Source organism: Teleopsis dalmanni, chromosome X (assembly GCF_002237135.1).
Source record: "Teleopsis dalmanni isolate 2A chromosome X, ASM223713v2, whole genome shotgun sequence".
NCBI lineage: Eukaryota > Metazoa > Arthropoda > Insecta > Diptera > Diopsidae > Teleopsis > Teleopsis dalmanni.
The window spans coordinates 84,288,118-84,302,285 of record NC_051848.1 but is presented as its reverse complement, the minus strand read 5'-3'; the positions used below and the strand labels follow the sequence as shown (position 1 = coordinate 84,302,285).

The window sequence follows — 14,168 nt, the reverse complement described above, 5'->3', positions numbered from 1 at the left end:
ATATAAATAATATTTATTAAGTATAAAAAAATAAAAAATTTAAAAATACATATTAATTTTTAAATAATAATTAATTTTCCATTTAAAATTTAAATAAAAAAATTTTAAATATTAATTAATATACTATAAATAATTTTTTTTAATCAAAAATATATTAATTTTTATAAATTTATTTATTTATATATGTATATTTATTATTTTTTTTATTGTTTTTAATTTAGACTATACTAGGTTAGATTAATAAATATCTATATTAATATAAATATATAATTAAATATTTAATTAATTAATTTTGACTAAAAGATTTAGGGATATATAAATCGGTAAGGATTTCCTATTTTTTATTATTTATGATTTATCTAATGTTCCATTAAAAAATATTGCCAAATATATAAATATTTAATTAATTAATATTTTTATATCAAACAATTATTATATTAACCCTATTTAATTAAATTATTTATATTAAATTCCACCTTTATATATTTATATATATAGTATATTTAATAATTATGTAATATTTAATATTTTAAATTATGAAATTTATAATTATATATAAATATATCTATTTATATAAATATAATAATTTAATATATAGTTATATATATAGGAAAAATAAAATTATCTATAAATATTTTTATTTTTAAAAAATAAAAATTGAAATTAAAATAAAATTACATATAAATAATATTTATTAAGTATAAAAAAATAAAAAATTTAAAAATACATATTAATTTTTAAATAATAATTAATTTTCCATTTAAAATTTAAATAAAAAAATTTTAAATATTAATTAATATACTATAAATAATTTTTTTTAATCAAAAATATATTAATTTTTATAAATTTATTTATTAATATATATATACTTATTATTTTTTTTATTGTTTTTAATTTAAACTATACTAGGTTAGATCAATAAATATCTATATTAATATAAATATTTAATTAATTTATAGATATATATTAATTTTGAATCAAAAATTTGGGGATGTATAAATCGGTAAGGATCTCCTATTTTTTAATATTTATATATTTATCTAATGTTCCATTAAAAAACATTGCCAAATATATAAATATTTAATTAATTAATATATATATATCAAACAATTATAATATTAACCCTATTAAATTAAATTATTTATATTAAATTCCACCCTTATATATTTATATATATAGTATATTTAATAATTATGTAATATTTAATATTTTAAATTATGAAATTTATAATTATATATAAATAAATCTATTTATATAAATATATTAATTTAATATATAGTTATATATATAGGAAAAATAAAATTATCTGTAAATATTTTTATTTTTAAAAAATAAAAATTGAAATTAAAATAAAATTACATATAAATAATATTTATTAAGTATAAAAAAATAAAAAATTTAAAAATACATATTAATTTTTAAATAATAATTAATTTTCCATTTAAAATTTAAATAAAAAAATTTTAAATATTAATTAATATACTATAAATAATTTTTTTTAATCAAAAATATATTAATTTTTATAAATTTATTTATTAATATATATATATATATACTTATTATTTTTTTTATTGTTTTTAATTTAAACTATACTAAGTTAGATCAATAGATATCTATATTATTATAAATATTTAATTAATTTATAGATATATATTAATTTTGAATCAAAAATTTGGGGATGTACAAATCGGTAAGGATCTCCTATTTTTTAATATTTATATATTTATCTAATGTTCCATTAAAAAATATTGCCAAATATATAAATATTTAATTAATTAATATATATATATCAAACAATTATTATATTAACCCTATTAAATTAAATTATTTATATTAAATTCCACCCTTATATATTTATATATATAGTATATTTAATAATTATGTAATATTTAATATTTTAAATTATGAAATTTATAATTATATATAAATAAATTTATTTATATAAATATATTAATTTAATATATAGTTATATATATAGGAAAAATAAAATTATCTATAAATATTTTTATTTTTAAAAAATAAAAATAAAAATTAAAATAAAACTATATATAAATAATATTTATTAAGTATAAAAAAAATAAAAATTTTAAAACACATCTTAAATTTTAAATTTTAAATAATTTTCCATTTAAAATTTAAATAAAAAATTTTTAATATTATAAAAATATATTAAAAATAATATTTATTTAATATTTATAAATAACAACAAAACAACAAATATAAAAATGAATAAAATTAATTTAATATTTAAAATTTAATAACGTACTTAAAAAGTTAAATAAACACAAAAAAATATACAAAACCATATTTAAATAAATTTTTTATAAAATACACCAAAATCCTTAAAAAATAAAAATCCATCTTAAATTTTAAATGGAAAATTTTAAATGAATTGCCTGATTAAAGGGTTACTTTGATAGAGTAAATCATGTGGTTTACCATATTCATTATATTTAATAGAATTAAACTATTCCTAAAAGAATCAAAATCTTATGTGCTTCTTACACTAAAATATATTTATATGTATATATTAAAATTATTTTTATTAAATTTAAAAAGATAAGCTAATTAAGCTAATGGGTTCATACCCCATTTATAAAGGTTTTAACCCTTTTTTTTTAATTTTTATTAATTCATCTAAAATTTTATTTTTTTTAATTATAATCATAGGAACAATAATTACTATATCTTCAAATTCATGACTAATAGCATGAATAGGATTAGAAGTTAATTTATTAGCCTTTATTCCTTTAATTAATTATAAAAATAACTTAATATCCTCTGAAGCTTCTTTAAAATATTTTTTAATTCAAGCATTCAGATCAGTTATTCTTTTATTTTCAATTATTCTAATTTTAAAAAATAATTCAATTAATGAATCTTTAGAAAAAAATTATTTAATAATCCTTTCTTCTTTACTAACAAAAATAGGAGCCGCCCCTCTCCATTTTTGATTTCCTAGAGTCTCAGAAAGATTATCATGAATAAATCTAATTATTTTAATAACTTGACAAAAACTCGCCCCTTTAAGTTTAGTCTCTTATATTAGAAATAATTATTTAATAAGAATAAGAATTATTTTTTCTGCTATTATTGGAGCCATTGGAGGATTAAACCAAACTTCTTTACGAAAATTAATAGTTTTTTCTTCAATTAATCATATCAGATGAATATTAATTTCAATAAATTCTAATAATATAATATGACTAAATTATTTTTTATTTTATTGTTTTTTATCCATTACATTAATATTAATATTTAATGTCTATAAACTAACACATATTAATCAACTTTTCATAATTTTTAATAAAATAAAAAATTTTAAATATTTAACTTTTATAAATTTTTTATCTTTAGGAGGATTACCCCCCTTTTTAGGATTTTTACCAAAATGATGAGTTATTCAATATATAATTATTAATAATAGAATAATATTATTAATAATTCTTTTGATAACTTCCTTAATTACCCTATTTTTTTACCTTCGTTTAACTTATTCAGCATTTATAATAAATTTTTTTGAATCAAAAATTTTATATTATAATTTAAACAAAAATAAGTTTAATTTCATTTATTTAATCATTTCATTTTTTCTAGATTTGGTCTTTTATTAGTTTCAATAATTTTTTATCTTTATTAAATTAAAGGTTTTAAGTTAATGAAACTAATAGCCTTCAAAGCTGGAAATATGAAATAATTCTTAAGCCTTAGTATAAAATACACCGTTAGAATTGCAGTCTAAAATCATTTATTTGACTATAAAGCCAGCTATTGATTAAAAAGAAATAATTCTTATAAATAGATTTACAATCTATCGCCTAAATTTCAGCCATTTAATCAATCGCGACAATGGCTTTTTTCTACTAATCATAAAGATATTGGAACCCTTTATTTTCTATTTGGTGCATGAGCTGGTATAGTGGGAACTTCTTTAAGAATTTTAATTCGGGCAGAATTAGGACACCCAGGAGCTTTAATTGGAGACGATCAAATTTATAATGTAATTGTTACAGCACACGCCTTCATTATAATTTTTTTATAGTAATACCAATCATAATTGGTGGATTTGGAAATTGATTAGTACCTTTAATACTAGGAGCCCCAGATATAGCTTTCCCACGAATAAATAATATAAGATTTTGGTTATTACCTCCTTCTTTAACTCTTCTTTTAATAAGAAGTATAGTTGAAAACGGAGCTGGAACAGGATGAACTGTTTATCCACCCTTATCTTCTATTATTGCTCATGGAGGAGCTTCCGTTGATTTAGCTATTTTTTCACTACATTTAGCAGGAATTTCTTCTATTTTAGGAGCTGTAAATTTTATTACTACTGTTATTAATATACGATCTTCAGGAATTACTTTTGATCGAATACCTTTATTTGTTTGATCTGTTGTAATTACTGCATTATTATTATTATCTTTACCTGTTCTAGCAGGTGCTATTACAATATTATTAACTGATCGAAATATAAATACTTCATTTTTTGACCCTGCTGGTGGAGGAGACCCAATCTTATACCAACATTTATTTTGATTTTTTGGGCATCCAGAAGTTTATATTTTAATTCTTCCAGGATTTGGAATAATTTCTCATATTATTAGACAAGAATCAGGAAAAAAGGAAACTTTTGGATCTTTAGGAATAATTTATGCTATATTAGCTATTGGATTATTAGGATTTATTGTATGAGCTCATCACATATTTACAGTAGGTATAGATGTTGACACCCGAGCTTATTTTACGTCAGCAACAATAATTATTGCTGTTCCAACAGGAATTAAAATTTTTAGTTGATTAGCTACAATTCATGGAACCCAATTGAATTATTCTCCTACTACTATATGAGCTTTAGGATTTGTATTTTTATTTACAGTTGGAGGATTGACAGGAGTAGTTCTAGCTAATTCTTCTGTTGATATCATCTTACATGATACCTATTATGTTGTAGCCCATTTTCATTACGTCTTGTCAATAGGAGCTGTATTTGCTATTATAGCTGGATTTATTCATTGATACCCTCTATTTACAGGATTATATATAAATGCAAAACTTTTAAAAAGTCAATTTATAATTATATTTATTGGAGTAAATTTAACCTTTTTCCACAACATTTTTTAGGATTAGCTGGTATACCTCGACGATACTCAGATTATCCAGATGCTTATACTATATGAAATATTATTTCAACAATTGGATCTACAATTTCATTATTAAGAATTATTTTATTTCTATATATTATTTGAGAAAGTATAATTATAAACCGACAAATAATTTACTCAATTCAATTAAATTCTTCAATTGAATGATTTCAAAATTCTCCTCCTGCTGAACACAGATATTCAGAATTACCATTATTAACTAATTTCTAATATGGCAGATTAGTGCAATGGATTTAAGCTTCATATATAAAGTATTTTACTTTTATTAGAAATTTCAACATGATCAAATTTAAACCTTCAAAATAGAGCTTCACCCTTAATAGAACAATTAACTTTTTTTCATGATCACACCTTAATAATTTTAGTTATAATTACTATTTTAGTTGGTTATTTAATATTTATATTATTTTTTAATAATTATACTAATCGAAATTTATTACATGGACAAACTATTGAAATTATTTGAACTATTTTACCTGCTATTATTTTATTATTTATTGCTTTTCCTTCTTTACGATTATTATACTTATTAGACGAAATTAATGAGCCTTTAGTTACATTAAAAACAATTGGTCATCAATGATATTGATCATATGAATATTCTGATTTTATAAATATTGAATTTGACTCTTATATAATTCCAACAAATGAATTAAATATTAATAATTTTCGACTTTTAGATGTAGATAATCGAGTTATTTTACCTATAAACTCTCAAATTCGAATCTTAGTAACTGCTGCAGATGTAATTCATTCTTGAACAATTCCAGCTTTTGGTGTAAAAGTTGATGGAACTCCAGGACGTTTAAATCAAACTAATTTTTTTATTAATCGTCCTGGATTATTTTATGGACAATGTTCTGAAATTTGTGGAGCTAATCATAGATTTATACCTATTGTAATTGAAAGTATTCCAACTAACTTTTTCATTAAATGAATCATAAATTATTCTAATTCATTAGATGACTGAAAGCAAGTACTGGTCTCTTAAACCATTTCATAGTAAATTAGCAATTACTTCTAATGAAAAAATTAGTTAAATAAATAACATTAGTATGTCAAACTAAAATTATTAATTAATTAATATTTTTTAATTCCACAAATAGCTCCTATTAATTGATTAAGTTTATTTTTTTTATTTTTTATAATTTTTATTATTTTTAATATAATAAATTATTATTATATACTACCTACTTCATCAAAATCATTAAGTTATAAATTAACAACAAAGATATTTAATTGAAAATGATAACAAATTTATTTTCTGTTTTTGACCCTTCTTCAAGTATTTTTAATTTTTCTATTAATTGAATTAGAACTTTTTTAGGAATTATTATAATCCCAATAATTTACTGACTAATTCCTTCTCGTTATAATATTTTATGAAATAACATTTTATTAACCCTTCACAAAGAATTTAAAACATTATTAGGCCCTACAGGAAAAAATGGATCAACATTAATTTTTATTTCTTTATTTACAATAATTTTATTTAATAATTTTATAGGATTATTTCCTTATATCTTTACTAGAACTAGTCATTTAACATTAACTTTATCTTTATCTTTACCATTATGAATTTCATTTATAATTTATGGTTGACTTAATCATACTCAACATATATTTGCTCATTTAGTTCCTCAAGGAACTCCTGCAATTTTAATACCATTTATAGTTTGTATTGAAACAATTAGAAATGTTATTCGACCAGGAACTTTAGCAGTTCGATTAACTGCTAATATAATTGCAGGACATTTATTATTAACTCTATTAGGAAATACAGGTCCATCTTTAACTTCATTGATTTTATCAATTTTATTATTTAGACAAATTTTATTATTACTTTTAGAATCTGCTGTAGCTATTATTCAATCTTATGTATTCGCAGTATTAAGAACACTTTATTCCAGAGAAGTAAATTAATGTCAACTCATTCAAATCATCCATTTCATTTAGTAGATTATAGCCCTTGACCATTAACAGGAGCCATTGGTGCAATAACAATTGTTTCAGGAATAATTAAATGATTCCATCAATATAATATATCATTATTTATTTTAGGAAACATTATTATTATTATTACTGTTTATCAATGATGACGAGATGTCTGTCGAGAAGGAACATACCAAGGCTTACATACATTTATAGTAACAACAGGATTACGATGAGGAATAATTTTATTTATTTTATCTGAAGTTTTATTTTTTGTTTCATTTTTTTGAGCTTTTTTTCATAGAAGTTTATCTCCAACTATTGAATTAGGAGCTTCATGACCACCTATAGGAATTTCCCCTTTTAATCCATTTCAAATCCCATTATTAAATACAGCTATTTTATTAGCTTCAGGAGTTACTGTAACATGAGCTCATCATAGATTAATAGAAAATAACCACTCACAAACTTCCCAAGGATTATTTTTTACTATTTTATTAGGAATTTATTTCACAATTTTACAAGCATATGAATATATCGAAGCCCCATTTACAATTGCTGATTCTATCTATGGGTCAACATTTTTTATAGCAACAGGATTTCATGGAATTCATGTTTTAATTGGAACAACTTTTTTAATAATTTGTTTAATTCGTCATTTAAATAATCATTTTTCCAAAAATCATCATTTTGGATTTGAAGCAGCTGCTTGATACTGACATTTTGTTGATATTGTTTGATTATTTCTTTATATTTCTATTTATTGATGAGGAAGATAATTAAATTCATTATTTATCTAAATAATATAAAAAGTATATATGACTTCCAATCATAAAGTCTATAAAATATAGATTAGATAATTTTATTATTAACAATTATAGCAATAATTATTTTAACAATTTGTTCTATTGTAATATTTTTAGCTTCAATTTTATCAAAAAAATACTTAATGATCGAGAAAAAAATTCCCCCTTTGAATGTGGATTCGATCCAAAATCTTCTTCACGAATTCCATTTTCACTTCATTTTTTTTAATTACAATTATTTTTTTAATTTTCGATGTTGAAATTGCATTAATTTTACCTATAATTATAATTTTAAATTTTTCAAATTTATTTATATGAAGAATAACTTCAATTATCTTTTTAATTATTTTATTAATTGGTGTGTATCATGAATGAAATCAAGGGATATTAAATTGATCTAATTAAATGGAAAATTTATTTTAGGATTGTAGTTAAATTTAACATTTGATTTGCATTCAAAAAATATTATTTTATGTAATCTATCTTATAAAGAATATGAAGTGATACATCACATTTAGTTTCGACCTAAAAATTAGGTAAATTACCCTTATTCTTAATATTAATTGAAACCAAAATAGAGGTTTATTACTGTTAATAATAAAATTGAATAAAATTCCAATTAAAGAAATATGATGAACAAAAAAAAGCTGCTAACTTTTATTTTTAATGGTTAAATTCCATTTATATTTCTATATTTATTTATTAGTTTAATAAAAACATTACATTTTCATTGTAAAAATAAATATTATTATTTATAAATTACTAATTTTAATTCTTTAAGTATTTAAAGATAACATAAATCTCCCTTACAACTTCAACGTAATACTCTAATTATAAGCTATTTAAACACCAAATAACAAAAAATATTAGTACAAAAAAAATAAACTTATTAATATTATAATTAAACTATTATTCTGCAAAATTTGATTAAATTTTGAATATCCCAATAAATTTTTATATAAATAAAATCCTCCAAAAAATTCAGATCAACCCTGATCAAAACTTTTATACAAATTTTTACCTAAAAATAAAAAATTAAAAATTAACCCATATGTAACAATATTAGGCATAAATCACATCGAACCAAAAAATAAAGAAATAAAATAATTTTGTAAAGATTTATTGAAAAAATATAAAGAAATTTTTGAAATATAATATCCTACTAATCCCCCTAAAATACACACAATTAAAGTTAATAATTTTAATAAAAAAGGTAAACAAATTATTGAAGGGGTGCCAAATAACAGTCAATTTAAAAATCCTCCACCAATAATTCTTATAAATAATAAACCAGATATTCCTTTTAATATAATTCAACTATTATCTCTCAATAAATTTAAACTATAAAAATTAAAATTTCCAACTAATGAATAATAAACTAAACGAATTGAATATCTAACTGTTAATCCTGTAGAAAAGAAAAAAAGAAAAAAAGAAAATATATTAATATAACTCAATGATACAATTTCTAAAATTATATCTTTAGAATAAAATCCAGCCAAAAAAGGTATTCCACATAAAGCTAAATTAGCAATATTAAAATATCTACATGTAAAAGGTATATAACTTCTTAATCCTCCTATTAAACGAATGTCTTGTAAATTATTTATATTATGAATAATAGCCCCAGCACACATAAATAATAATGCTTTAAATAAAGCATGAGTTAATAAATGGAAAAAAGCTAATTTATAAAATCCTATAGATAAAATTCTCATTATTAACCCCAATTGACTTAAAGTAGATAATGCAATAATTTTTTTTAAATCAAACTCAAAATTAGCTCCTAACCCTGATATAAATATTGTCAATCCTGAAATTAATAACAATCTTTGTCCTAAAATTGTATCTCCAATTAATAAATTAAACCGGATTAATAAATAAACTCCAGCAGTAACAAGAGTAGATGAATGTACCAAAGCTGACACAGGAGTAGGGGCTGCTATTGCTGCAGGTAACCAAGCTGAAAATGGAATTTGAGCTCTTTTAGTTATTGCCGCCAATACAATTAATATACCAATAATCAATATATTTATATCTAAAATATTAAATTTTAATAAAAAAATATAATTTCAAGATCCATAATTTAATATTCAAGCAATCGCTAATAATAAAGCAACATCTCCAATACGATTTGATAAAACAGTTAATATACCTGCATTATAAGATTTTACATTTTGAAAATAAATCACTAATAAATAAGAAACTAACCCTAAACCATCTCATCCTAATAAAATTCTAATTAAATTTGGAGAAATAATTAAAAATATCATTGATATAACAAATAACAAAACTAATAAAATAAATCGATTAATATTTATATCTCCTGCTATATATTCTTTTCTATAATAAATTACTAAAGACGAAATTAATAATACAAAACATATAAAAATTAATCTTATTCAATCAAATAAAAAAGTTATTACAATTCTAATTCTATTTAAAGAAATTAATTCTCATTCTAAAAAAATTGAATAATCATGATTAATAAATATTAAACCAAAAATAAAAGAAATAATTCTTAAATTAATTAATAATCAAAATCTTATTCTACATAAAGATAAATTTTTCACAATTTAAAATAAAATTTTATATTTTTGACACCACAAATCAATGTTTTAATTAAACTATTTAAATATAATCAAAAAAAAATTATTTCACTTTTTATAATCAATAAATTTAAAGGAACCCAGTGTAATAATAGTAATAAAAATTCTCGTATATTATTTATTCTAAAAGAATAAACCCCTGAATAAATTTTTCCATGTTGTCTATAAGAATACAAATATAAAGTATAAGCTGCTCTAAAAAAGATAAAAATGATAAAGCAATCATTGAATATCAAGATCAACTTACAATTCTATTTATTAAAGAAATTTCTCCTAATAAATTTAATGTAGGAGGAGCAGCTATATTTCCAGATCTTAATAAAAATCATCATAAAGTTAAAGAAGGTATAAAATTTAATAACCCTTTATTAATTAATAATCTTCGTCTACCTAACCGCTCATATCTAATATTAGCTAAACAAAATAAACCTGAAGAACATAATCCATGACCAATTATTAATCTATACCCTCCACAAATTCCTCAATTTCTTAAATTCATAATTCCTGCTAAAACAATCCCTATATGAGCAACAGAAGAATAAGCAATTAATGACTTTATATCAACTTGACGTAAACAATTTAATCTAATTAAAATTCCTCCAATTAAAGAAATTCTAATAAAAAAATAATTAAATTTTAAACAAACAAATGAAATAAATGAAAATACCCGTAAAAGTCCATACCCCCCTAATTTCAATATAATTCCAGCTAAAATCATTGAACCAGAAATTGGAGCTTCAACATGAGCTTTAGGTAACCATAAATGAACCAAAAATATAGGCATTTTAACCAAAAAAGCTAAAATTATCGAAAAATATAATAATTCATAATTAAACATATAATTACTTAAAAAATAAAAATTTAAATTTCCTAATTTTTCATATAAATAAAAAATTCCAATTAATATAGGCAAAGATACAAATAAAGTATAAAACAATAAATAAATTCCAGCTTGTAAACGCTCAGGTTGATACCCTCACCCTAAAATTAATAATAAAGTTGGAATTAAACTCCCTTCAAAAAATAAGTAAAAAGCAAAAATATTTATTCTAGAAAAAGTTAAAAATAAAAAAAATAACATAAAAATTACATTCACTAAAAATAAATTAATATAATTTTTAAATTTTTGAATTTTTTCACTTGCTATTAATATTAATGCACAAATTCAAAATCTTAATAAAATTAATCCATAAGAAATTATATCACATCCTAAAAAATAAGAAATACTTATAAAATAATTTATATAAATATTAAATAAAATAAAAATAAAACTAATAAAAAATAATATATTTTGAACCATTCAAAATATACTATTTAAAAAACAAATAGGAACCAAAAATAAAATAAAAAAAATAAATTTTAACATTATAAAATTCTAAATGATTGAAAATAATCATTTCCATGAGTACGAATTATAGAAACTAAAATAGAAATTCCTAAAGCTCCTTCACAAACTCTAAATGTTAAATATATTATTATAAAATAATTTCTATAATCTATTATATTTATATAACTATATAATAAAAAATAAATTATTAAAACAATAAATTCTAAACTTAATAATATAGATAATAAATGCTTTCGATTGAAAATAAAAGAAAAAATCCCTATTAATACTATCATACAACAAAATAATCAAAAATAAATTATCATTTTTTAGTTTTAATAGTTTAATAAAAACATTGGTCTTGTAAATCAAAAATAAGAATAATCTTTTAAAACTCTCAAGAAAAAAGAAATAATTCTTTATCATAAATTCCCAAAATTTATATTTTAATTAAACTATTTCTTGAAATCTTACATATATTAATTTTATCTATAATACTAATTTCAAGTATTACATTTTTATTTTTAAATCACCCATTATCTATTGGATTAATATTATTAATTCAGACTATTTTAGTTTCAATAATCTCAGTATCAATAATTTCAAAAACATTCTGATTTGCCTATATTTTATTTTTAATTTTTTTAGGAGGAATATTAGTTTTATTTATTTATGTAACAGCAATTGCTTCAAATGAAATATTTTCATTTTCAATTAAAATATTAATATGAACAATTTCACTAATTACAAGAATTTTATTTTTATGGATTATTTTTTACAATTATATTAATATAGATATATTTACAAATAATGAATCAATATTATTAATTAATTTAAAAATTTTAATTAAAGAAAATTCATATATTTTAACTAAACTTTATAATTATCCTACCAATTTTATAACAATTTTTTTAATAAATTATCTTTTAATTACTTTAATTGCAATTGTAAAAATTACTAATATATTTTTTGGACCAATTCGATTTATAAAATAAATGAATAAACCAATACGAATTAAACATCCACTTTTCAAAATTATAAATAATTCCCTAGTTGATTTACCAACTCCAATTAATATCTCTTCTTGATGAAATTTTGGATCTCTTTTAGGATTATGTTTAATCATTCAAATTTTAACTGGATTATTTTTAGCTATACATTACACAGCAGATATTAATATAGCTTTTAACAGAATTAGACATATCTGTCGAGATGTAAATTATGGATGACTATTACGAACTCTTCATGCTAATGGGGCTTCATTTTTTTTTATTTGTATTTATCTTCATATTGGACGAGGAATTTATTATAATTCCTACAAATATACACAAACTTGACTAGTTGGAGTAATTATTTTATTTTTAGTAATAGCAACAGCTTTTATAGGTTATGTATTATCATGAGGACAAATATCTTTTTGAGGAGCTACTGTACTAATTTATTAACTGCTATTCCTTATTTAGGTATTGACTTAGTACAATGAGTTTGAGGAGAATTTGCAGTTGATAACTCAACGTTAACACGATTTTTTACCTTTTACTTTATTTTACCTTTTATTGTTTTAGCAATAACTATAATTCATCTTCTATTTCTTCATCAAACAGGATCAAATAACCCAATATGACTAAATTCAAATATTGATAAAATTCCATTTCATCCCTATTTCACTTTTAAAGATATCACCGGATTTATTATTTTAATTATAGGACTTATTATATTAACTTTAATAAATCCCTATTTATTAGGAGATCCAGACAATTTTATTCCAGCTAACCCTTTAGTAACCCCTATTCACATTCAACCAGAATGATATTTTTTATTTGCTTACGCAATTTTACGTTCAATTCCTAACAAATTAGGAGGAGTAATTGCATTAGTTGCATCTATTGCCATTTTAATAATTATACCTTTCTATAACATAAGCAAATTTCAAGGATTACAATTTTACCCAATTAACCAATTTTTATTTTGAATCATATTATCCACTGTAATTTTATTAACTTGAATTGGAGCTCGACCAGTTGAAGAACCTTATGTTATAATTGGACAAATTTTAACAATTATTTATTTCTTATACTTTTTAATTAACCCTTTAATTAATAAATGATGAGATAACTTACTAAATTAAATATAAGTTAATGAGCTTGAAATAAGCATATATTTTGAAAATATAAGATAGAATTAAAATTTTCTATTAACTTTACTAAAAATAATTCATATAAATAAATATATTTTTAATCCAACTATAAATAATAAAAAATTTAATGAATAAGGTAAATAACACTTTCAAGATAAATATATTAACTTATCATATCGAAATCGAGGTAAA

At 19.9% G+C, this 14,168-nt stretch overlaps 1 protein-coding gene and 1 pseudogene across 2 annotated transcripts; one reads left to right on the top strand and one right to left on the bottom strand.

Annotated features, from left to right (window-relative positions):
• Positions 1-4,077: 4,077 nt before the first annotated feature.
• LOC119687556 (cytochrome c oxidase subunit 1-like) lies at positions 4,078-6,121 on the top strand (the record flags this gene model as incomplete). Its single annotated transcript, XM_038101903.1, is given in 2 exon segments — positions 4,078-5,107; positions 5,110-6,121. Coding segments are annotated over 2 exon segments (1,296 nt in total), but the record flags the coding sequence as incomplete, so codon positions are not given.
• A 2,714-nt stretch (positions 6,122-8,835) lies between these two features.
• Positions 8,836-10,470, bottom strand: LOC119687557 (annotated as a pseudogene). Its single transcript, XR_005253201.1, has one exon. The product of XR_005253201.1 is annotated as an NADH-ubiquinone oxidoreductase chain 5-like (transcript).
• Between the last annotated feature and the right edge of the window lie 3,698 nt (positions 10,471-14,168).